General features: G+C 42.3%; 1 protein-coding gene across 1 annotated transcript; it reads right to left on the bottom strand.

Moving 5' to 3' along the window:
• Positions 1–231: 231 nt before the first annotated feature.
• SLC36A3 (solute carrier family 36 member 3) lies at positions 232–27,096 on the bottom strand. Its single transcript, XM_003934042.3, has 10 exons — positions 26,566–27,096; positions 22,059–22,149; positions 19,672–19,760; positions 16,887–16,982; positions 12,675–12,759; positions 11,536–11,754; positions 8,682–8,780; positions 8,113–8,279; positions 5,675–5,844; positions 232–1,527 (listed from the first exon to the last, which is right to left on the bottom strand). Exons 1-10 carry the CDS (start codon positions 26,691–26,693, stop codon positions 1,259–1,261), a joined length of 1,413 nt encoding a protein of 470 aa, XP_003934091.1. The 5' UTR covers positions 26,694–27,096; the 3' UTR covers positions 232–1,258.

Here is a 27,096-nt window from a genome sequence, read left to right as displayed (position 1 = left end):
TACTTGAAGTATCCAATTGATAAGTTTTGACACTATGTACCCTCCTGTGAAATCATCTTCACAATCAAGATAGTGAACATGTTATCCATCACTTCCAAAAATTCCTCATGCTCCTTTGTAATACCTCCCTCTCACCCTTCTCATCCTCCACCAACCACTGAGCCTTTGTTACTACAGATCATCTTTCATTTTCAAGGCTTTCATATGAGTAGAATCATACAGTGCATATTCTTTTTTGGTCTGGATTTTGTCATTCAGCATAGTTAAGATTCATACATTTTATTGTGTATTTCAACAGTTTGTTTCTGTTTCTTGCTGAGAAATATTCCATTGTATGGATTCATCACGATTTGTTTATCCATTCTCCTGTTTATAGGCATTTAGAGTATTTCCCACCTTTTTGCTTTTACAAGTAAAGTTACCATGAATATTTTTGTACACAGCTTTTTATGAATATATGTTTCTTTTTCCTGGAGTGTAATAGTTGGATCACATGGTAGGTGTATGTTTAAGTTTTAAAGAAACTACAAGATGTTTACCAAACTGATTGTACTACTTTCTATCCACAACATCAGGGTATGGAGTTTCAGTTACTCCACCCCCTCGCCAACACTAGCACAGCCAGGTTTTGTGGTTGATGGATCAGTTAATTTCTTTTTTTTCACTTTCAGAATATCAGAGTTGACAGAGTCTTTAATAATCAATTAGTCCAAGCCTTCACTTCATAGACCAAGAGATGGGGAGTAACTTGCCCAAGGCAATAGGAAATCAGTGGCAGAGCCAGTGGTGGGACGAAATTACTGCTAAGTTCTGTTTTTGTTCTCTTTGTGACTCTTCTACTTAGAATATCTAAATAGAAAACACCCTTCACCCAACATACACTTTTCTAGATCTGATGCTTTAAGGGCAGCTACTGCAGTGTAGAGAAAACAGTCCCTTTTGTATTTGTGCTTGGTCTCTATTTCAAGGGCTGTGGGGGTAAGGGGCATTCCTTTTCCATTAAATGAGGCTGATCATAAGAATAGTTGAATGTAATTTTTGTTCAGAGGTACAAAAGCTCATCCAAAAAAATATAAAACCAAAAAAGTGTAGCCTGAGACATCAGTGCTAACTTTTCTCATCCGCATTTCTCTTGAAAAGATAAAGAAGGCACTAATTAATATAGAGATGTTGGGCTTCGATTAATGTGGATAACATCCACATGGAAGTCCAATTGGGGATGGGAGGAAGGGAGAGCTATTAGAATAAGAACACATAATTATGCATAGACACCTGTGAAATTGGCCATGGAATGGTTGATGGGTTGGGTCAACTCATACAGGGCTTGGTATGTCCCAAATATACACCCTAAGAGGCCCAGGATGCTAATCATGATGTCCTTGGCAAAGGTGACATAGCTCATGTCCTCAGAGTAAAGAATGACAATCTCCAGGAGGGGTGGGATGATGAGGGCCAGGGCGCTGCTGCTCACGGAGCCTATCAGGGAGATGACCAGGTCCAGGCGGGGGATGAGGATGGCTGAGACACCTGCAACGAAAGGAGAAATTTAGAATCACTGAACGTGCCTTCAAAAGGGAGCTCAGAAACAAGCCATTCCATTGCAGCCCTAGAATTTCACAGACACCTGAGAGACTTCTTTGGAGAGGTGGGAGGGAGCCCACTGCAGGCGACTCCCACCCCATCTTAACTACCAATACAGGTACTCTCCTTTTATATTTTATCTCTTGGATTTTTTACATATAATCTTTATTGGAAGGGCTCCTCTACCACTTATCTGTTATAACCTCCTCATTGCAGAGATGGGGAAATCTAGAGCTCTAGAGGGAACAGAACTTGTTCGAGGTTACACAGAGCTGAAATGAGAATCCACTGGGATGCCCGATCTAAGGTCCTTTCACTCTACTATGCTGCCTTTCATGTGTAAGAAAGAACTTGGTACACAGTAGGTACTCAATAAATTCTTGACCCTTGCCCAGGCTGAGAACCAACGTTTGTACTATCTGTGTAAGATAGCCTTTGTCTAGAAGCAAAAGATGGACAAAAGAATGGGAGCTGCAGATGCTGGAGAGCATGTGGAGAAATAGGAACACTTTTACACTGTTGGTGGGAGTGTAAATAAGTTCAACCATTGTGGAAGACAGTGTGGCGAATCGCCACTCAAGGACCTAGAAATTGAAATTCCATTTGACCCAGCAATCCCATTATTGGGTGTAAATTAGTTCAACCATTGTGGAAGACAGGGTGGAAATTCCTCAAGGACCTAGAAATAGAAATTCCACTTGGCTCAGCAATTCCATTACTGGGTATATATCCAAAGGATTATAAATCATTCTATTATAAAGACATATGCACACGTATGTTCATTGCGGCACTATTCACAATAGCAAAGACTTGGAACCGACCCAAATGCCCATCGATGATAGACTGAACAAGGAAAATGTGGCACATATACACCACGGGATATTATGCAGCCATAAAAAAGCAATGAGTTCGTGTCCTTTTTAGGGACATGGATGACCTGGAAACCATCATTCTCAGCAAACTGACACAAGAACAGAAAATCAAACACCGCATGTTCTCACTCATAGGCGGGTGTTGAACAATGAGAACACATGGACACAGGGAGGGGAGCATCACACACTGAAGTCTGTTGAGGGGGAATAGGGGAGGGACAGTGGTAGGTAGGGAGTTGGGGAGGGGTAACATGGGGAGAAATGCCAGATATAGGTGATGGGGATAGAGGCAGCAAATCACATCACTATGTATGTACCTATGCAACAATCCTGCATGTTCTTCATATGTACCCCAGAACCTAAACTGCAATAAACTATATATTTTTTAAAAGGGGAGTTGCTTCTGTTGCTGTCCGAGTATCAACCACTTATTTCTCTATTCTTAGTAGGATCTTAGTAAGGAAGCAGGCCATCAAACATGAAGACAGCATTAAGCTATCCAACCCCACTCTTCTCTTCTCTTCACACTCCTAAATTTTCATTTCTTATACATATTTAGGATACTATAAACATATAGTATCATAGATTTTTTAAGGGAGTCCAATTTCAGTAATGTTTGAATGAGTAAATATATAATTTATATGATTTAATTGTATGCAAATTTCTTATTTTAAAACAATTATTACATTGATGTATAATATATGTACATAGTTTTGGGGTACATGTGATCATTCAATATATTCATATTATTATTAAAGATCAAATAATTGTACTTGGGATATCCGTTACTTTAAATACTCCAATCATGTGATTTTCCTATGAACAGAATAGAGAAATCCTGTTCTGGAAAGCATCCATACCAGCTTACTATATCTTTAAAAAAAATGCCTCTTTCTGAAATTGCTCTGACACATCCAATCAGCGCATGAGAGAGATTCATAGACTCATGGCTAGGAGTTCATCACCCCTCTGATGGGAGGGTCCCTGTCCACAGCTTTCCTTCATCTGATGTTTAATAAACTGCTTACAGAGAAAACCCAGCATCAGTCTTCCAGAAAAGCTCACAACGAGGAGGCAGTAAAGATATATGCAAGAAAATCTCTAATGCAAAGTGGACTGGAGGATTGCCTTACATTCCATTCTGGTCGTGCCAGTCCTCTGCTCAGTGCCTTTCCATGGCTCCCCATTGCCCGAACTCCTCATCACAGTGACCCTTAGGACTGGGCCCTGAAAAAGCTCTGACCTTGTCTCTCCGCACTCTCCTCTTCTCCAAAAGGGCCATAGGCAATACTTGTCTAAGGTCTGTGCACAGCCTGTTCCCTTCCCATCATACATTCTTCACTCCTACATCTATTTCCTACTTGTCCTTTGGGTCTTCACTCCACTGGAGAGGACTCCCTGGCCCAGCCAGGCTGAGTTATAGGACCCTCTTATGTGTAGAGAGTGTCTTCTACTTATGATCTTAACCATCATACGTTGCATCATCATGTCCTATCTTAACAGTCATCAAAATGAACTGTAATTATTTCCTTTCATAATTTGCCACTCAATTGTAAGTCCTGTGAAGGCAGAAGGTACATCTTCTTCATTATTCATCATTGCATCCCTTGTGCCTAGCACAATGCCAGGCATGTTGTAGGTGCTCAACAAATGATTGTTGAATTAATAAAGGGTAGTAGAATTAATGGATGAATAAGGAGGAAGAATGGGACATTCAGCATATATCAAAAGCAGGAAATGTCATTATAAGGACAGCTGTAGTCAAGCATTCCCTGATACTCAGAGGCTCTTCAGTCTTTCTTGTCAACTTACGCCCTTCCTAGTAGGAATGATCACAAACAATACCATTTATAGGTTCCTAATGTCTTGGCACAGACTGAGAACTCTAACACCTCAAACCAAGTAGGTTTGCTGTTTCTGCTCATACAACAACAGTCTTTTAAAGCTTATTATCTGATGATAGTGTGTTCTGCTGGACAGCTCCAAGAGTTGCATAGTTTCTCCTGACCCCGTATTGAGACTTGATTCCCTTGACAACTTTAAATTCTGACTCCTGGAGCCCTGAAGACTAAATTTGTTCTTTCACTTTTACAATAATCCTACAGGTGTTTAAGGACAAATATGGAAATTTCCTGAGCCTTTTCTTCTCCAGGCAAAAGATCCCTTGCTGTTTTGCTCATTCCTTTTGGGTCATCATTTGTGATCCTCTGTTCAGACATGTTCCAAAGAAAGGATTTTTCAGCCCTGTTCAGGATGTTTCCCAAACACTACAACAGTTTTCATAAATAAATGAATGAATGAATGGAAAGGAACATGAAGAAAGGAAGGAGGGAGGAATAGAGGAGAGAAGAGCATACTCAAAAAATGATCTCCGGTTCGGTGTGGTGGCTCACATCTGTAATCCCAGCACTTTGGAAGGCCGAGGTGGACAGATCACTTGAGGTCAGGAGTTTGAGACCAACCTGGCCATCATGGTGAAACCCTGTCATTACTACAGTACAAAAATTAGCTGGGCATGGTGGCAGGTGCCTGTAATCCCAGCTACTCCCTCAGGAGGCTGAGGCAGGAGAATTAGTTGAACCTGGGAGGCAGATGTTGCTGTGAGCTGATATCACACCACTGCACTCCACCCTGGGGGACAGAGCAAGACTGTCTCAAAAAAAAAAAAAAAATCCAAGACTCTGACAAATCAGCCCCATTGGGATTTTTCCCTACAACTAAACCTCACTTCATGATAGGGAACATGTTCATAATTTATGATAAGGAGAAATATGGCACCATGAAAAACAGATGATTTGGTACTACACAATCTGTGTTCAGATCCCAGCTTTATCAGTTAGTGTGTATGACCCAGGGATGTTACTTAATTTATGTGGGTCAAAGTTCCCCCTATTGGTAACACATTGTTAGGCTATCATCAGTATTAGATAATGTCAGCACAGTGCCTGACATACAGGAGGATGATTGAATGAATTATACTTCTACAAACCAGCCAGCATATATTTTCTGTGTAGGCAATAGAGATGACTGTAACGTTTACTGCGGAGTAATTCTGTTAAGCCCATTTTTTTTTCAGGTGGAAAAACTGAGATCCAAGGAGGTGAAGTATCTTGCCCTATGTCTCAAAGAAGGCAAGTAGCAGGTCCAACGATGGTGGGGTGGGTGCCAGTGTGACTCCCTGCCATTGCTTTGGGTAGGGAGTGCCCTTTTATGCTACTCACAGGTTAGACAGACCAAGCCTGAGCGGACAGACAGGTCTGCAAATAGTGCCCAGCTCTCTGACACCTGGGAGATGGCAAACGGGATGATGATCTCAGCTGGGACGTGGAACTGGAGGGCATAGGTGAAGAAGATGCCAATAGAGTACATCAGCTTGACCGACTGGTACAACCTGCAGACAGATGGATAGGATGTGAAATGTGATGTGGCTCCCTGGAAGAGCTATTGAGGACTCATTTATCGCTTAGAAGTTGGTACGGAGGGAGTATCCCTAATCCAAAAATCCAAAATCTGAAATGCTTCAAAAGCCAAAACATTTCTTGTCCCAAGCATTTTGGATAAGGGACACTTGATCTGTACTTGTCTTTTGAGTGATTGAACTGGCTAATATTGGATGACTCAGGCCAGACTAGCCATCAGGGCCATCCGGGAAGCTTATTAAAAGTGCCTATTGCTGAAGATTCTGAGTCAACACGCCTGCAGCTCAGGAATCTAGGTCTTTGCTCTTTAAAAATTTTAAAAGACAATATATGTATAGAGTGACATTCATGGTACAAAAAGTCACGCAGTGAAAAGCATCCCTCCTACCCTTGATTCCTAGCTTCCGGTTTCCCTTTCCACAGGCAACCACCCCAGGTTTACTTGTGACCCTTCTAGAAATGATCTGTGTTTGTACAAGCTCATGCGGAATATAGGGACATCCACGCACAACACATGCACCGACGTGTGCATATACACGTGTAGGGCAGCACTCTTCCAGAAGTTCCTCCAGCATTCCTCCATTCTTTTTTTTTTTTTTTCACCCAATATTTCTTGAAGATTGTTCCCTATCAGTACACATAGATCTGGATCTTCTATTTAATAGCTGGTCGATATGCCAATTGCATAGATATGCAATCATTTAAAAAATCAGTCACCAATTAATGAATGTTTGGATTAGACTTTTCCCAAGGAAACAACACTGCATAGACTATCCTTGTGCATATATTGATGCACATAGAATATACATGCTTAGAAGTAAAAATGTGGGGTAAAAGTCAACGTGATTTAAAATTTTAATAGCTGTTGACATATTGCCCATTTGCTGTCTTAGAGTATAAAAAGACCTGTTTTTCCACGTCTTGACTAAACAGTGTGTCCATGCATGTTGGTCTTTGCCCTTGTATTTATTTTTTAACTCGCATTTGTATTTTCTCTTTCCTTCCTTCCTTCTTTCTTCCTTTCTCTTTCTTTTTCTTTCTTTTTCTCTTTCTTTCTTTTCTCTCTCTCTCTCTCTCTCTCTCTCTCTCTCTCTCTCTCTCTCTCGTTTGGTGGAGTCTTGCTCTTATCACTCAGGCTGGAGTGCAATGGTGCGATCTCAGCTCACTGCAACCTTCGCCTCACAGGTTCAATCAATTCTCCTGCCTCAGCCTCCTGAGTAGCTGGGATTACAGTTGCATGCCACCATGCCCAGCCTTGGCCTCCCGAGTGGCTGGAATTACAGGCATGTGCCTGGCTAACTTTTTTATTTTTAGTAGAGACAGGGTATCCCCGTGTTGGCCAGGCTGGACTCGAACTCCTGACCTCTGTGATCCACCTGCCTCCACCTTCCAAAGTGCTGATATTACAGGCATGAGCATCTCTTTTGTCCATCTGGCCTTTTTTTTTTTTCCGCCTGTGAAATGCCTGTTCTGCCCTTCGGCCATTTCTCTTTGGGTTGTTGGTCTTTTCTTATTGGAAAGAAATATTTGTTTAAGGCTTCCCTGGAAAATCTGATGACTAGGTGTGAAGTCCTGATGGAGCTCAATGCCCATGTTTTCTAGCTGAGGTCCCAGGAATGAAAGTGCCCTGTCCAAGGTAGCTAGTGGTGGCCCAAATTGCCCAGAACAAGAATAGCATATTAGGATGATATCTTGCGTAAAATAAGGCACAACTTCAAAGAAATTCCACATTTATTATCTCATCTAGTCACTACCATAACACAGCAAGGTGGGTGGGGATGGTTACATTTTTCTCATTCTACAGCTCTGGCTTAGTGGGAAATAAATGCACCATCATCCTACTCAACTTGGAAAGATGAAGGCAGTGGGGATGCATAATAAAGATAATAGCTAACATTCGTGAGTGCTTACCACGTGCTAAACACTTGTCTACAAATTATCTGTGTATTAATTCAATTAATTCCCACTGTTACTGCATCAGGTAGAGTAGCAGTTATTTGTGCTGTTCACCAAATACTTCCAGGCACATGGCAGAATTGTACTTCCCTGCCCCCTTGGTGTGAGGTGTGGCCATGTGACTTGCTTTGACTGATGCAGTGTCAGCAGGAGGCATGTATGACACTTCCAGTAATGCATTGCCAGCGTCATGGCACAGCACATGATTTGCTGTGCTCTCTGCTAGGACAACCAGAACAGATCCCATGTCTCTCCCTAGCTCACCTGAGGTGGGCAGGACATACCAGCAATTGGGCAAGTTGAGAGTGATGCTGGCCTGGGTGTCTGACCCAAACTTCATGTAGCCCAATGTCCCCAGGCAGATATAGAGGACGATGACAATGGACATTCCCAAGTACAGAACAAAAGAAAACTGCTGTGGATGCTTCATCTGGTTTTTGAGAGGCAGAACCTGGAAGTGAAAAAAAAAAAAAAGTTTGGGAAAGGAAAGGTAGAAAGAGATATGACCCATTGTGAAGGAGAGGGTTCCCTGACAAGCACAGATGTCCTTCCCCAGGTGGGCCCAGAATCAGAAAGGGGCCTTTCCACATGGCCACACTCATTTTCTCTCATGCTTTCTATTGCCAGGAATGCCCTACTCAGTCTTGGTTGATTAGTAAATTCTCAGTCTTCAAGGCTTAGCATGGTGTACTAGAGCAGTAGGCACCCTGTATGTGGATAAGAACTTTCCCCTCACCAGGGGAAGATCATATTCTGCACTTTTCATAAATGCTATTTATTTGGGCATCTGGAACTACAATTGGCCCCTGTAAAGAGCACTAGGGACCATTCGCTCAAACCCCATCCATCTTACCATACCAACACCTTCAAATGTGAAGATAGCTGTACCAAAGAACAGCAAGAAGGTCTTCCAGTTTGCCACCAAGGGTAGGTCGCTGGGATATGGAATCCCCTGAAAGAAAGTGGGAGAAGTGCATTGGTGGTGTTATGGTGTCAAAGTCATCCCAAATCTTTGCCTGGTAGAAAGCTGGGTGACACCTGACCTCAACAGAGGAAATCAGAAGATACCTAGATCTCAGCTCACCTTCTAATCTTTTAATTATGGTTATTTATTCATTTATATTGTGCTAAAATACATACAACATAAAATTTACCATTTTAACTATTTTTTTTTTTGAGATGGGGTCTCACCCAGGCTGGAGTGCAGTGGCGTGATCTGAGGTCACTGCAACCTCTGCCTCCTGAGTTTAAGCGATTCCCCTGCCTCAGCCTCCCAAGTAGCTGGGATTACAGGCACGTAGAGACAAGGTTTCACTATGTTGGTCAGGCTGGTCTAGAACTCCTGACCTCATGATCCACCCCACTTGGCATCCCAAAGTGCTGGGATTACAGGCATGATCCATCACACCCAGCCTCCATTTTAACTATTTTAAGTGTACAGTTTAGTAACATGAAGAACATTCACACTGTTGTGAATCCATCACCCCCATCCAGAACATTTTCATCACCCCAAACGGAAACTCTTTATCTATCAAATAATAATGCCCCACCACCCAACCTCCTGACAAACCCTACTCTACTATCTGTCTCTATGAATTTGACTATTCTAGGTACCTCATAGAACTGGAATCCTATAATATTTGACTTTTTGTGTCTGGCTTATTTCACTTAGCTTCAGTGTCAAGGTTCATCCACACTGTAGTATGTGCCAGTGTCTCCTCACTTTTGAAGGCTGAATAATATTCACTCTATTTATAGATGCCAAATTGTGTTCATCCATTCATCACTTACTTGGACACTTGGATTCTTCTCACCCTTTGGCTATTGGGAGCCTGCTCATCTGTACATGTCGAGAAGGCGGAGCACAGGGAGGAGAGGGGAATTGCCCAAGGCCACTCTGTGAGTTAGTGGCACATTCCAGGAAAGAATTCAGGTCCCCTGTTTCCCAGCCCTCTAACATCTCTCTCCCACACTATTTCAGGGCTGTGCAGTCTGTTAATTAGTATAACAGCTCTCATGAATCTAGAGGGAATGGTTATTATAATAGATTTCCATGGTGGGTAGAATAATGGTTCCCCAAAGACGTTCACGTCCTAACCCCCAAAACCTGTGACTGTTATGTTACAATGGCAAGGGAGAATTAAGTTTTCAGATTGGATTAAGGTTTCAAATCAGCTGACCCTAAAACAAGGAGATGACCCTGTACTAATCGGTTGGGATAAGGGTCCTTAAAAGTGGGAGAGGGAGTCAGAAGGAAGACCAGAGAGAAGGCAGCATGAGAAAGACTCTGCCAGAGGCTGCTAGCTTTGGAGATGGAAGGGGGCCTGAGCCAAGGCACATGGACACCTAGGAAGCTGGATAAGACAAGAGAACAGATTCTCCTCTAAATCCTCCAGAAAGGAATGCCACTCTGCCGCACCCTGATTTCAACCCAGTGAGACTCAAGCACTGGAAAATAAATTTGCACTGTTTCAAGCCACTAGATTTGTGGCAATTTGTCACAGCAGCAATAGGAAATGAATACACCATATATATTCAGACTCAAGAAAATGAAAATATAATGGTGGGATTTCACGGTCTGTGATAATGGAGCATGGGCATGGGAGGCAGTCTGAAATTCATGAAAAAGTTACTTTATCGGTTTCCTTGTCTGTAAAGTGTGGATACAGATAGTATAGTTGTTCATTAGTTCCAGGACCTCCCTTGGATACAAGAATCTGCAGATGTTCAAGTCCCTGATATATTTGCATATAACCTATGCCCATCCTCCCATATATACATATATTTTTTGAGACAGTCTTACTCTGTCACCCAGGCTGGAATGCAGTGGTGTGATCATAGCTTACTGCAGCCTTGACCTTATGGGCTCAGGTGATCCATCTACCTCAGTTTTCCAAGTAACCAGGACTACAGGTACAAGCCACCATGCTCTGCTACTTTTAAATTTTTCTGTAGAGACCGGATTTCACCATGTTGTCCAGCTGGTCTTGACTCCTGGGCTCAAGCGATCTTCCTGCCTCAGCCTCCTAAAGTGCTGGGATTACAGGTGTGATCCACTGTGCCTGGCCAATAGTTGTTAGACTGAATTGTTTCTTCATTTGTATGATTTTTTATTGTTGTATATTTTTAGTGTTTTTCCCCCAGTAGTTTCCATTTGTGATTGTTTGGATCCATGGATGTGGAAATCATGCATACAGAGTGCCGGCTTTACTTCCAAAACAGTATTATTATAAAGGTTCAATAAGTTAATATATATATATACTTTTGCATCAAGTAAATAAAATTTCTTTATCATCTGTATTTCCCTTGTCAACCTACCACTTTTACAATTTTTTTGGTTATTTGATTGATGTTTACCTCTCAAAGTAAATGCAGCCTCCATGAGAGCAGGCACCCTATTTATTTTTACCTACCACTGAGTCCCCGGCCCTTTGCACAATGCCTGGATTGCAGAAGGTATTCAGTAATTATTTGTTGAATGACTCATTGTTATCCAGTGTGATGACGATGATGATGAAGAGGATGTTGATGATGATGATGATAATGAGCTTTTACAGCTTATGGGACAGAAGTGTTTCTGGATATCATGTTGGCAGGGGCTGCCAGAGCAGAGAATCACCTTCCTCACCTGCCCATCATGATAACAAACCCTCCCTAGGTGTTTCAGAGATTCTGGACCCTGATCCCTTCTTCCCTGTGGCACAGACCTGCATGATATACTCAAAGATCAGAGCCATGCTCCCCAGGGTGGTGATGTTGGCCAGTGTCGAGAAGATGGACAGCACCTTGAGGTTCTGGATAAACACCAGCAAGATCAGGCAGGGCAGGATTGTCAGCATGTAGACACGAATGTCCAGGATAGGGGTCAGCACCAGAATCTCCCTGGGCTGGCAAATGTTGGAGGTCACGTGGGCTTCTTCCACCATCTGACATAAAACACAATGACAGGCAGTGTGGTTGCCACATAAAACATAGGACACCAATTACGTTGGAATTTCAGGTAATTAACATAACTTTTTAGTATAAATATGAGCCAAATATTGCATAAGATATGCTCATAGTAAAAAATAAATCATTACTTATCTGAAATTCCATTGTAACTAGGTGTCATTTATTCTTATTTGCCAAATTCAGCAGCCCTAACTATTGTGCCCCTGATTCTGACAACCAGAAACTCTTAGAATCATAATCTCAAGGCTTTGAGGTTATCTACCCAAAACTTTCTTCCCCACAAAATGGGTTTCTTTCATGCATCCAGAGAAAGGGAATTCATTACAAAAGAATATCCTTTTCAAATTTAGATAGCCCTAAAACCTGGGCTCTGAATATTGGTCAGTATCCATCTGCATGAATATTCCATCTACAATACTTGTCACAGTTCTTGCTGGCTGTTTGGGTGTACAAAATCAAGGATGCTCCCTCTAATCCACAGAGCCAAGAAAGAGGGCTGTGATTGATTTGTAATGTCTGATAGGAATGCAATGAGGGGACGGTGACAGCTTGTTGGCCTCGTATATTCAGGCATCTTCTCCAAGACAACTCTGAGATACTCAAAGCAAATGTCACCAGTGCTTTTCAGGCTAATAATTATCAATGATTTCTGATTGAACATGATTGCAAGGCTCTCTTTCCACCCTGGTTAAACTTTTCAGAAGTGACTTTGGCTCCTCTATGAGTCTTTTAAAATGTGATTCCCAGGACTGAGAGAACTTTCAAGCGTGGTCTGATCTAGGAGTAGAAATGAAGTTCTCTCCTCCTTTGACCCTAACACAATACTTTTGCTAATGTAGCCTCAGCAGCAGCAGGTCTGCTTTTCTCCCACTCTGCCCAGAAGAGGTCTCTTTACCTGTTGTAAATTGTCTGCCATAAACATAAAATAAACACTGCAGAAGCCCAGCTGAGTGATAATTAATAAGAAGCTGACAGTGTACCTGGGAAGGAAAGGAAGAGGCAGACAGAAGGAGAAAATACACATTAAAATTATTTCTTAAGACTGCGTTTATTATTTGAAACAATTATTTTTGTTATTATTTTTAAAAATTATCCTACTTTTTTATTTTGAAAATTTTTAAGCCAAAAAATGGAAAGAATAGTATAATAAACATCCGTATACCCTTTAACTAAATATACCAGTTATTAATTTTGATTCCCAAATTGCATTGCTCATATATATGTATGTATTCATTCATCTATACACACACACACACACACACGCATGCACACACGACACACACCCTCATACACACACAATATAAGCAATTTTTTTCAGGATCATTTGAAAGTCAATTGCAGGTCACTTTGGGAGGCCAAAGCAGGTGATTATTGAGGTCAGGAGTTTGAGACCAACCTGACCAACATGGTGAAACCTCGTTTCTACAAAAATACAAAAAGTAGCCCGGTGTGGTGGCGGGCACCTGTAAATCCTAGCTACTCGGGAGGCTTGGGCAGGAGAATCGCTTGAACCCTGAATGTGGGGGTTACAGTGAGCTGAGATTGTGCCACTGCACATTGTACTCCAGCCTGGGCGACAGAGCCAGACTTCATCTCAAAAAAAAAAAAAAAAAAAAAAAAGAAGAAAAAAGAAAGTCAACTGCAGGTTTTCTAATACTTAAACCCTAAATACTTGGACATACCTCTCTTAAGACTGTAATAACCAGAAAATCAACTTCAGTATCTTCATATATACAGCTTCTATTTTAAATACAGTAATTCTTTGGTATCCAGGAACCCCCAACAAATTCAAAATCTGCAGATGCCCAAGTGTCTTATATAAAAATGACTTAGTATTACCCCAATTCCCTCTAAGTATCTTTTGTAGCTGTTTTATTTTGTAAATTCAGGATCTAATGAAGGTTTGTATACTGCATTTGACTACGTCTCTTGTCTTTTTCTTTCCATGCAGACCAGTCCCATATACATTCACCTTTTTGTGTTTTCATCACACTGGCTTTGTTTGAAGAGTCCAGGCCAGTTGTCTTACAGAATGCCCCACATTGCAGGTTTGTATGATTGCTTCCTCGTGATTAAACTCAGGTGAGCACTTTTGGCAAGAATATAGAGAGGTGATAGTTTTGCACCTCGATTTTATCATATTGGGAGGCACATGATATCCTGCTGTTCCGCCATGCTGGCGACTGCCAGGTCTCCCATTGGAAATGTACATTTTCCCTTTGTAATCTGTGGGGTAAAACTTTGAGATGACATGATAGCCCATTCCTCAAACCACAGGTTTTACCATTCATTGACGTTCCTTGCCTGAATCAATTATTTCATTGGTGGTTGCAAGGTGGTGGTTTTCTAATTATCTATTATATCTTCTAAATTTATTAGCTGGTTTTTAAGAGAGATATATTATTTCATCCTCTTTTTTTTTTTGGCAACACAACAGACTCATGTTAATTATTTTTAAATTTAACATATTATACTGTTATTGTCATTATTCTTTTGGGTTCTCATATTATTCCAAATTTGGAGATGCATTTTTTAAGGGAACAAAAATATGTTCCTTTACTTAGATTATAATGTTTAGATAAGGGTTTTTCAAAATTGGCTTGTAGTAGCAGCCAATTTTTGTTTGAGGCATATGTTAAAAATGCAGACTCCTGGTTCTCATGTCAGCCTACTGTGTCAGAATCTTGGCGATGTCACATGTGACTTCAGAATGACATCTTTTTCTGTCTATCTTATGAAGATGTTCAAACATATACAAAAGCGATGGATAATTTAATGAATATAATGAGAATTTAACGAGACTAATTTAATGAATTTGCATGTGCTCCGCCCAGCTTCAACAATGAACTTTTTGTCTCTGATTCTCGATCTTTTCATCCTCATCAAACACGTAACTTGTTGGTATATTTGCAGCAAACCAGAGATCCCAAGTTATTTCACCTGTAAATAATTCAGTATGCAGCTCTAATAGATAAGAACTTAAAAAAGTATAATCATCATACCATCATCATCTCTTACAAAATTAACTAATTTCTTCCTTTTTTTTTTTTTTTGAGACAGAGTCTCACTCTGTTGCCCAGGCTAGAATGTAGTGGTGCCATCACGGCTCACTACAGCCTTGACCTTCTGGGCTCAAGTGATCCTCCCACCTCAGTCTCCTGAGTATCTGGGTCCACAGGTGTGTGCCACCGGGCCTGGCTATTTTAAAAAATTTTTTTGTAGAGATGGGGGTCCTACCATGTTGCCTAGGCTGTCTTGAGTCCTGGTCTCAAGAGATCCTCCTGCCTTTACCTCTCAAAGTGTTGGGATGACAGGCATGAGCCACTGTGCCCGGCCAATAATTTCTTTATATAATCTAATATTTAGTCCATATTCAGAGTTCTCCAGTTGTCTCAAAAATATCTATCTTACAGTTGGTTTCCAAACAAGTCTGCACATTATATTTTGTTAAGTTTCTTAAGTTTTTAAAACTGCTATATTTCCCTTGCCCTGTTTATTTTTTTCTCCCGACTTTTACTTTTTTGTTTGCTGCTGAAGATACCAGATCATTTGTCCTGTAGTGTATCCTATTTTTCCTATTTGGTTGGTGACTTCCTCATGGTGTTATTTATCTTGATCCTCTATTCCCTGTGCTTCCTATAAATGGATATTAGATCTAGTGGCTTGATTAAATGGAGGTTTCAAATTTATTTCTTGAAAATGTCTCAGAGTACTACTCTGTACTCCCTACTGTCTGCTAGCTATTATGAGACACCCCATAGCTAGCTCACATGTATATACACATGCAATGCTAAGATGTGTACATGGGGTCAGGTGGCATCAATACATTCTCCCTTTATGAAGTTTCCCAGTGACCATTCCCCTAACAGCTTGAGCATCCATTAATGACCATTGCCTCCATGGAATGGGCAGTTTTTAATAAAGCTCCTCAGGTATCTCTTAGTAAATTAAAGATGACAAATTATTACTTTAAGTATTTTTCTAACTGTTTCCAACTCTTTCTCATGACTTCACCCAATCATGACCTTATATAATCATTAGAGTGGCTCCCGATCAGGAGGATATCAACAACCTACTGAGAATCCCAAGAGAGGAACTGCAAAGGGATCCTAGCAGCCACAATGTGACTCATCTCCTGAGGAACTTTGCTGGGGAGAGCTTCAGTATTAGGTTCTTGGTCAAATCTCTGCTCACCCATATCAATGTACACAACTTTAGATTTGTTATTTTATCTTTATGAGTCTCATATTTCCAGGACAATAAAAACCAACCATGCCTACCTCAGAAGGCTGTTGAGATGAACAGAGGAGCTAAGACATAGAAAACCATTTTGTACACTGTAATTTTTTATCAAGACAGAACGAACGAATGTTTACCTTAGGGGAATAAACAAATGAAATGGATATGCATCCACATCAGGGAACATTATGAGCCTTAAAAAGTAACGAGGTCACCTGGGTGCAGTGGCTCACGTCTCTAATCCCAGCACTTTGGGAGGCTGAAGCAGGTGGATCACCTGAGGTCAGGAGTTCAAGACCAGCCTGGCCAACATGGTGAAACTTTGTCTCTACTAAAAATACAAAAATTAGCCAGGTGTGCTGGCAGCTGCCTGTAATCCCAACTACTCGGGAGGCTGAGGCAAGAGGATCGCTTAAACCCAGGAGTAGGAGGTTGCAGTGAGTCGAGATCAAGCCATTGCACTCCAGCCTGGGCAACAAGAGTGAAACTCTGTCTTCCTTCCTCCCCAAAAATGAGGTGCATGTATATGCTCTAACATGAAAATAATAGGGCAAATTGTTAGATGAAAAATCAAATTTCCAAAAATGTCCATCAATATATGTGTGTGAATGGAAGTACATAATTTGCTTTCTATTTTCTACACAAATGTACACATATAGAAAAAAATCTAAAGGAGTATTTACTAACTAGATCTCAATGATTACCTTATGGGTAGAGAGTGGGATGGGGGATGGGACTATTGAGGTGTTTCTCTATATTGTTTGATAGTTTGCAATAAGAGCAGATTCATTTAAAACCTGTGTAAGGAATAAAGAAAAGTGATGACAATTATTACTGTTGTTACTACCACGACATTGGTGACGACTACCTTCCCCACACCGCGTGAGTCCTCAGCCAGGTGTTCGGGCAGGTTTCAAGGCTGTACATCGTGGCCTCTCCATAGTTCACGAAATTCTTATGTAGTCTAGGGGGAAAGAACAAACAATGCATAATTTAAAACGTTTTTGTTAAAGGTACAGTTTACTCCCAAAGTGGGTGATTTTTATGTATTTGTGTGTGAGCATGAAGTGTTCTGTCAATTTTCTAACAGTAATCTACTTTATACTTGAACAACTTTCAGGAGTTTGCCTTTTTTTGCAGTTATCCCTTTAACTTTAGTATTTAACTGGATATCATTGGATTATTCTTCTTGAATAAAAGGTAGCTGTGCATTGATATAGGTCTGTAAAGTAGGAAAGGGGATATGGACGGGTAGAGGAGGAGGGAGGGGAAGAGGTGGTATGGGTGTGGCCAGGCCAGTGATTCCCTCCTTTCCATTGCTGAGGGCGTCAGAATATTTGAGATGCCTGTCCTGGACCAGACCCCTTGCAAAGATGATATGCAGGATCCTGCCCAGCACCCCTATAGGGTGTGATGTCCAAGTTCCAGCCTATTCCTCCTCCTATGTCCCTCTTCCTCAACCCTTTTAGGGGTGGGGCAGGCCCTGCTGCAGAAACATCTTTGGGTGCAGCAAGTGGGAACAGCAGCAGGTTGCCCAGATCCCAGAAGCACAGCGTAAATTGCAGGACTGAGGGGAACAAGTAGGAGAGAGGAAGAGTTCTAGCCTTCTACGGAAGCCAGAGCGGAAATCCCAACATGCCGCTCAGATACACGGACACGTGGAGCCAGTCTCTTGAGATTTCTGGGCCTCAGTTTTCTTCACATGCAGTCTGGATTTTGGGAGAGGATACAGTGAGAGATGGATATGGAGATGTGCTGGAACATGGTATTTTTATTACTGCTTACTGTGACAGGCATTTTCAATACAAATGAGGCCACTCTGCATAGAACTGGCAAGGAGATGAATCTGAGAGTTGCAAATTCAAAAGCTATGAGATCAGACATATGGGATCAGGTATTAGTGATCTGGTGGGTGAGGGGATGGGTATAAGACACAGTAGGGAGCAGTGGAGACTGTGGCAAACTGGAACACTGTCCTATTCTAAAAGGGATTGCTCAGGACTTGCCTCTGGAAGAACACTGAAAAAATGAAGCCTTAAGGCAGTCGGTTGTCTGATTGATTAAGAAGGCAGAGATTTTGTGAATGTGAGATCTTCAGGTTTTAAACGTTGGCTAAAAAATAAAACTGTGGAAGTCCCCCAAAACATAGCTGAAGGCCACAGCCAACTCTTAGGCCATCACTCTCTTTTATCAGAAAAAAAATAAAAGACACGTCATCAGAGAAAAAAAAATCAGAGAAAGGCTTTCAGGAATGGTCTGATGTCAGAAGTTTATCTGGTGATATAATAATCCCAGAAAGTTTGAGGGAAGAGAAGATTTGCAAAATGGTTAACAACAGAGTCACGTAGGTCTTTGAATACTGGCTCTGCCACTTCCCAGCTATATGACCCTGGACAACGCATTTAAACCTCAGGTTACTCATCTGTAAAATGGGAACAAAAATAGTGCCTGCCATAGAGGCTTACTGTGAGGAGTAAACATGACTTGCAAGGTGCTTGGAATGGTAATCACAGTGTAATTGCACAGTACATTTAACTGCGTAATGAGAAAATGCTTTTTTTTTTTTTTTTTTTTTTTTTTTTTGAGACAGTTTTGCTGCCCAGGCTGGAGTACAGTGGCTTGATCTTGGCTCACTGCAACCTCAGCCTCCTGGATTCAAGTGATTCTCCTGCTTTAGCCTCTCGAGTAGCTGGAATAACAGGTGTATGCCACCATGCCCGGCTAATTTTTTGTAGTTTTAGTAGAGACGGGGTTTCACTGTGTTAGCCAGGATAGTCTTGATCACCTGACCTTGTGATCCGCCCATCTCGGCCTCCCAAAGTGCTGGGATTATAGGCATGAACCACCAGGCCAGCCTGAGTGAATGCTTTTAAAAGCATTTTGTGAGCTAGAAAGTGCTCTGAGAGTTAGGTGTGACTGACATGATGCCAGGTACACCTATCTGGGTTATGATAATTTGGCTTTATGGGGAGTTGTATTTACTGTCCCTGCTTTGACTGTTGAGGCCTTTCTTCACATTTATGAGGACCTCTTGAGAGTAGCTGAGCATTGTGGATCTCCACATTCTTTGTCTTTATTGCATTTGTCTTTTCTTTCTGAGATTGTTTTTGCACCAAAGTTTCAAATACATACACATTGAGTATTATATGTATGCTTCGATAATGACTGAAATCATTGTGAATGCTTCTTTTTAGTAAGTGTGCATTTTACTTTTACTAACTTGTTCTGAAAGGAGATTGCACGGAACAAATTACCCTGACAAGGTGTGGGTATCGGAGTGGGAGACGGTTGGGGATGGGGAAGCTAAAAAGGAAAGAAGAACATCTCTAAGTGTCTCAAACAATAGGACCATTTATAGAATTCTTTTGTGTTTTTTAGCACTTCCATGATTTCAGGTTAGGGGATGTGAGCTCAGAGGGATGCCGGGGCTTCACGGTCATCCAGCTTGCTAGCAGCAGTGTCGGATTTGCATCTAGAGTCTAGAGTCTCTAACTGGGACTCTTTGTCGCTCTCTCCTTGCCTCCATAGAATCCAGAGTGGCAGGAAGGTGGCCTGGAGCAGTGGCCAAGTTAATTGGGTCAGTGGTCAAAAGAAACGCAACACACCCTCAGAGGAGCCCTAGTGCTCGGATGGGAGAGAAGCAGGCCTCTGACCTCTGACTGAGGTGGTGAGCACAGTTCAGTAAGATGACCATGCAGTGCACGGTGAGGACCCCAATGGCCAGCAGGCTGACAGGACCGACCTGGAGGGAAGAGGAGACGGGAAAGTGAACCACAAACAATCATCCCCATTCCCTGGCCCTCTCAGCCTAGGTGCTGAGGCCCCTTGCATAATAAAACTCTCTTTGGGGTGACAGACCCTGCCTGAATGTCCTCATGCTCCCAGATGCTAGAGTTTGAATGCTCTTCTTAGCATCCCTGTAGAGTGGCTGCCTAACTTCTGCTAGGATACTTTTAGTGACAGAGAACTCATTACCTTCCCATGTAGCCCATGCATTTTCTCATTTTCCTCGAGTTCTACCTATTTAGAGTCCCTCGTGGTAAATTTATTTCTTTTGACACACTCTAGCCCTCACTTCCTCCAAGAGGATTGAGGACTAAGGTGTTCTTATGACTTAGGTCTCTTTCTCTAGTACGGAGTTTATCAACAGGTGCACTATTGACATTTTGGGGCAGAAAATTATTTGTTGTCAGGAGCTGTCTTGTGTATTGTAGGATGTTTAGCAGCTTCCCTGAGCCTCTACCCACTAGGCGTCAGAGACTCTTCCTCCCAGATTATGGCAATCAAAAATGTATGTAGACATTGTAAAGGTTTTTGACTAGGGTAGAAGTGGCTGGCACAGAATGATCCCAAGTTGAGAATCACTGCTGTAGTGCATCTAATTTGTCAAAGTCCTTTTTAAAAGTGGGGCTGATCACTAATCATAATCTTCCAGATGTGATCAGAAGGGCATAAAGAGGAACTCTCTTACATCCTTTGTTCTGAATACTTGTGTCTTTATAGATATGACCTATCACAAAGATAGAAATGAGGGATCAAGAGCACCACCGGACTCCACTGGAATGCAGACTTCACGCAGCAGAGACTCTCATGTCTTGTTTGCTTCTATATCCCCAGGGGCTGCAAATGCACAGGGTAGGTAGGTACTCAATAAACATTTCTCAAATGAATCATGGCCAGAGGTTCTGGTGGGAGATGAAGGGTAAAGAAATCATCTAATGACTCTGAGAAAGTAAACATCAAAGAATAAAAGCATTGTCTTAAAAAGCAAATTCCACCCTGGGAAAGATTGTTTGGCTAAAGATCATGCTTTTTGCAGAAGCTTTAGAACCCAGAGGATTCCAAAGGGGAGAGTCCCATCTCTGGGTTGGAACCACTGAAGATCAGAAGTCATGTCAGATGTTGTGAGGATCTCACCTTCTTTAGACATGGGAGCCACTTATCAGGTCTGGAGATAAGATTCACTGCAACTAAATGGAAATTATATATTTGGTATCAATTCCATTCAATAGATGTTAATGGAAAGTTGCTATGTGCCAGTCTCTACAGAGGCCACCACGGGGAGGTACAAAGGGAAATCAGACAGTTGTTGCCCACAGAGCTTTCAATTAAGTGAGGAAGCTGAGTCTATTAAAAAATAAACATGTCGGCCAGGTGAGATGGCTCATGCCTGTCATCCCAGCACTTTGGGAGGCCAAGATGGGCAGATCACCAGAGGTCAAGAGTTCAGTATCAATCTGGCCAACATGATGAAAACCTGTCTTTACAAAAAATACAAAAATTAGCTAGGCATGGTGGCCCACACCTGTAATCCCAGCTACTCAGGAGGCTGAGGCAGAAGGATCACTTGAACCCAGGAGTTAGAGGTTGCAGTGAGCCAAGATCGAGCCACTGCACTCCAGCCTGGGCAACAGAGCAAGATTCCGTTTGAATAAATAAGAAAATAAGTAAATAAATAAAGTCTTATCTTCGTAAGTGCTTTAAGAATCCCAAGTAAGGTAGATAAAAACGGTAGAAAAACACAAAGTGAGGATGGCATTAATAACCATAGGACAGAGTAAAGTTTTAGAGAGGAGGCAAATTTCAAAAGACAGAAACGAGGGGGCAGGAACAGCACAGGAAGAGACAGAGGCAGGCTGGTGTGGGGAGAGGATTGGTGTGACTGATGGAAGCATCTGTCCTCACGTTTAAGGCACTTTCTCATGCGCTATCATGTGTCTTGAAACGGAGTTACACGTTCAAATGTCTGCAGGGATTGAGCTGTTAATGCAAATGAGTGAAGTAAGCTGCATGTGATCCTAGGGACTGGGGAGAATTGTGGCAAAGTGGAGTTAGACTAGCATGGCGAGTCTTTAAGAGTAATGGTGTGCCCCCTCCGGGATGCTCAGGTTGATCCAGAGAATTGATGCCAATAGGCACATTTCCTACTGTAGAGGATATTCCTAAATTGCCCATTGATAACAGTGTGAAGGCTTTCAGGACACATCGCCCCCTTCCCCAAATGAGCAAATCTAGTTCCCATCCCACAGATGCCTCTTACCAATAAGCCGGCATTCTTTATGGCCAGGGGAAGCCCGAGGAGCCCTGTGCCAATGTTGCATTTCAACAAGTGGATCAAAGTTTGCATCATCCTGTGGTGGGGAGAATAGGGAGACAGAGGATATCATCAGTGGAAGGGAAGCACAGCCATAAGCTCGGGCTCCTTCTGGCATCTCCAGAGTGCCTCATGGGAAGAGGGACAAAACCTGATGAGGTGGACTCGGAGACAGCTCTCAGCTCTAGGGGTCTGTCCTGGAACACCTGATCTGGGGATGGTGCTAGTTCAAGCGACTCAACAAATACTTGTTTAATTTAATTTCCACTAGGCTCTAAAGGAAATAAAAATTGCTACTATTCTGAATAACGCCCTAGTACTGGTTGGTTCATTAATTCATCCAGTGATTTATTTCATGAATTATTCTCTCAAATAACATTTATTGTGATCTAATACAAGTCTATCAGTTAGATAGACAATGGAAAAAATTAGTAAGAGTTGCGTCAATCTACAGTGAGGCATCAGGTTATTTATTAACTTACTAGGAAAAAAATCTACCATATATGGAATATTTACTGGTTTTAGTTTAATTCTTCATCCATTTGTTAAACCGGTATTCATTGTGAATATAAATTGTGCTCTCTTTCTCTCTCTCTCTCTCTCTCTCTCTCTCTCCCCTCCTCTCCCCTCCCCCATCTCTCCCTCTCCATGAATTGCTATATAATATATCTACGTTAGGCACTGGGTAAACTTTAGTAATTTAATAACAGTCGTTACTGTGTATATGGAGTATTATGATGTTTCCAGCAGGGTGCTAGTGCCCAGGGTTCTAAATATTCTTCACACCTGCCCAGGCAGCTCCAATCCTGAAGTGAATTGGGGAGGAAGGGTGGGAACAGGATCATGAGAACAGAATCAAAAAGGAACTTAAATAAAAGGTACATGCACAAGCATTGAAGCCAGAGGAGAAGCACTTGATTCTGAGTTCTAGCTCTGCTGCTAACCTACTGTGTTTGGTTATTACTTCGGGAAGCCCTTAGCTGCTTAGATCCTGTTTCCCTGCCAAAAAAAGGAGAATAATTTTAGTCTTGTCTATGTCTCAGGAAAGCTGTAAGTCTCAAAAGAGGTAACATGATAAATCCTGGAATGATGAAGAGCTTCACAGATGTGAGCATCATCATCATCATACCACTGTCTCATCTTCATCATCACTGCCACCTTTGGTTTCACCTTCACGGTGCTCACCTGTTAGGAAGCGCCTCCCTCAAGAGGAAGAAGAATTGGGATAATAGGAAAAAGGCAAGTATGGGCTGGTTTAAGCAAGTGGAAGTGCCCTCTCCATTCAGAACAAAAGGGTGCCTTGAAGACGCCATTGGGATATACAGACTACGTCTCAGGCTAGGACAGAGATGCTCTGTGCTACACTTAAATTGTCTGCGGGTAGGCAGGAGAGCGAAACCCAGAGCCCGAGTGAGTCCAACAGAGACAGTGCTCTTATCCATTAGGGAATCATGGCAAGGGGCTTTGAAGAAGCTGTACCAGGTCTTCGCGATTTCAATGCTGACCTGAGAGTGGGTTGGGTTGAGAGAACAGGTGGACTGTTGGGGACTTCTGTGACTTGAGTCTATTGATCTAACTTCCGTTAGGTCAGTCTGTTTACCTAAGGATGGAGGGCACCCATTGTCCCTTTACTTCCAAGAGATAACTTTCATTCCCTGAAAAATGTAATTTGTCAATTCTTTAGTAGTAATTTCTTCAAAAGATGTGGTCTCATTTCCCAGCCTCTGCCCTCCTTCCCTTTGCCTCTCACTTCTTTCCCACAGCAGCATAACCATGCCTTGCTCCTACTTGAATCAGGTCTTGTGGGAAAGGTGAGAAAGGTTTTGGAGAAACCACTGCGCCTTAGCTGACAGCATTAATCCTCTGAGCCTTGAAGCATAAATAGATGTCGCGAGCTCTCCTGCAACTTAGTCAATTAGATTTATATTTTTCTTGAAAACTATACAATTGCTATCATAAAAGGAAATTTCAAAATCCCACCAACCACACATTATAATTAGCACTCCTCTGGGCATCTTTATTTGCTTCTAAATGCACATAAATTTTACATGAGGAGAACCGTTATACATGCTGCATCATCAACTAATTTTCTGTATGAACAAATGTGCTGCACTTTTTTCGTGTCCACAGATTTCCTCCATCACTTGTAATGACTGTATCATGTTATACTGTATTTTATACCATATGTTAACCTTTCTCTTAAGGTGTCCAAGGTTTCAATATTATTAAAACTGCCTTTGCAAGATTGTAACTAAGGAAATTATGACAGGGAAAGGAATTAGACCTAACCGACTCCATCTTCCTTCTAACCTTTAAGCTGTCTTTGCTTATTCCTGGGCATAGGCTGAACTAACTTTGGGAAGGAATTCAGTTCATGGTTTGATCTTGATAACAGCCCTTTCCCAAAAGACCCCCTTCTTGTCTCGGGACCATTCTGCTTTTGCAGGACTAACAGACTAACAAATTAGCTGTAAGATTAGAAATTAGGGCCGGGCGCGGTGGCTCAAGCCTGTAATCCCAGCACTTTGGGAGGCCGAGGCAGGTGGATCACAAGGTCAAGAGATTGAGACCATCCTGGTCAACATGGTGAAACCCTGTCTCTACTTAAAAAAAAAAAAAATACAAAAAATTAGCTGGGCATGGTGGCACGTGCCTGTAATCCCGGCTACTCAGGAGGCTGAGGCAGGAGAATTGCCTGAACCCAGGAGGCGAAGGTTGCGGTGAGCCGAGATTGCGCCATTGCACTCCAGCCTGGGTAATGAGAGCGAAACTCCATCTCAAAAAAAAAAAAAAAAAAAAAAGATTAGAAATTACTGTTTAGGGATCATCCAGCCTCTGGCTCCAAGAGTCTGAACCTCCCCAAATTGCTTCTGGGGATAACATCACTATTGTGAAACCTAAGATCAGTGCTTGAGATATTTTGCAGACCCTGCACTCTGATGGATTAGCTGAAACCACCCAGACTGGTAATCTGGCTCAACCAGTTTTGCCATCCCACTCAAGAACATAAAACAGCAAGAAAAATTCACTTTGACCCCCTATCAATTCCCCTGTCTTGGTAAATCGTCTCTGTCTAGGAAGGGGGCAAGGCGAACCCATTGGGTGGTTACATTATAGCAAGCGCTTTGGTAAAAAATTATGCCTACTGTGTTATTAGCTCATTAGAAAAAATTCCTAGAAGTGGTATTATTGATCAAAGGATTTATTTATATTTAATTATACTTAAAAAAACCTGGATTGTAATACTCGCAGTACAAAATTCAAAACACAATAATCAAAATTTTATGAAATGAATATAAACTCCTTCTCTGTCTCTCCGCCTCCCAATTTTCTTCCCTAGAGGCAGCCACTGCTGTCAGTTTTGTGTGTAGGTGCACGAGTTGTGTACTTTCAGACAGCATTTGCCAAATAAATATTTGTATGTTTTACACAAATGACATTTTAGGTTTGGACATGCAACATTGCCATCTAGAAAGATACCAGTTTAATTCTTCCCAGAAAGATGAGAGAGGGCATTTCCTGGTATCCTTATCAACACTGGGGATTGTCATTGATAATCTCTTTGCGCCCACAGTTATTACCGATCTGATTACCAGATAGCAGTCAGATTGGCAGTAAGTCCCAGAAGAATAGTTCTGTCGAGATCATGTCCTTTGCAGGGACATGGATGGAGGTGGAAGCCATTCTACTCAGCAAACTGACACAGGAACAGAAAACCAAACAGCACGTTCTCACTTGTAAATGGGAGCTGAACAATGAGAACCCATGGACACAGTGAGGGGAAAAAGACACACACTGGGATTTGCTGGGGATGGGGGCAGGGGAAGGGAGAGCATCAGGATAAACAGCTAATGCATGTGGGGCTTGATACCTAGGTGATGGGTTGATAGGTGCAGCAAACCACCGTGGCACACCTTACCTATGTAACAAACCTGCACGTCCTGTACATGTATCCTGGAACTTAAAATTAAATTAAATTTTTTAAAAAAGAGAGAAGAGTTCCACGTGCCTGAGTTTGGGGCAGTAAAGGTGGAGACATGGAGTTAGCACCTTTTGTTTTCTGGATGGATGGTATGGGGGGTTGGGGAGAAGAGGGAGAGAGAATAATGGCAGATGTGTGGGGAGAAGAAGGCAGCCTGAGACTGTGGAAGGAAGAAAGGGAGGAAGGAAAGGGCAACCAGCCTGAGACAGGAAACTGTTCCTGGAGACAAGGAGCACCTTCATGTCGAGGGTGGCTGCTCTAGCTGGGTTCTTTGTAAAAACTGGGAAACAGGGCTAGTAACCAGAGCCACAGGCACTGACCCCTTAGATTCTGAAGGTTTTATCTTTCATGCATGTATCTCCTGTTAATGAAACAAGAGTGTTAAGGAAATGGACAAAAGAAGACATAGTCCAGAGCTGCAGAAACAGCAGTGCTTGACCTCAGGCCTGGAGGGGCGGTGCGGCCACTTACGACAGTCCAGCTTCCCCAGCAGGATGGACGTTCTCTGAAGTAGTGCTACTGCTGCTCTCCGAGGGTGGCTGAGATCCGTGGTCCAAGGAGTTCAGCTCCTTACTGTAGTTCCTTCCAAGCAATGACATCTTCAGCGCGGTGGGTAGGTGGCAGAAGCTGAAGGTTAAGGTTCTGAATGAGCCTCTGTTGGGTCTTTCTCCAGAGAAACCATGGCTGCAGTCCTGAGATGCTGGCTCCTAATCCCAAAGATGCCTGCTGCTGGCTGAAGCCTGAAGTGCGTGAATCAGTGAAGCAGTGGTGGCAGAAGAAGCTGATGTCGATGATGTGTCACCTGGTTCTTGGGGGACTTAAGAAAGACCTATCTCAGGATGGTCCTCAGTTTCCCTTGCAATTGCTTGCCCACCCGCCAGGACTTGCCTGGTCTCTCCTAGTCTAGCTTTTGCCGGTACACGGCAAAGTGAGCAGGGTGACCGGGAGGAAGAAGTCACCATTGGATTGGAGGTCCTGGTGCCTGGATATGGGGCCAGGCTC

Source organism: Saimiri boliviensis, chromosome 1 (assembly GCF_048565385.1).
Source record: "Saimiri boliviensis isolate mSaiBol1 chromosome 1, mSaiBol1.pri, whole genome shotgun sequence".
NCBI classification, from domain to species: Eukaryota; Metazoa; Chordata; class Mammalia; order Primates; family Cebidae; genus Saimiri; species Saimiri boliviensis.
Note: the sequence above shows the minus strand (reverse complement) of the source record. Positions and strands in the feature narration are given on the sequence as shown.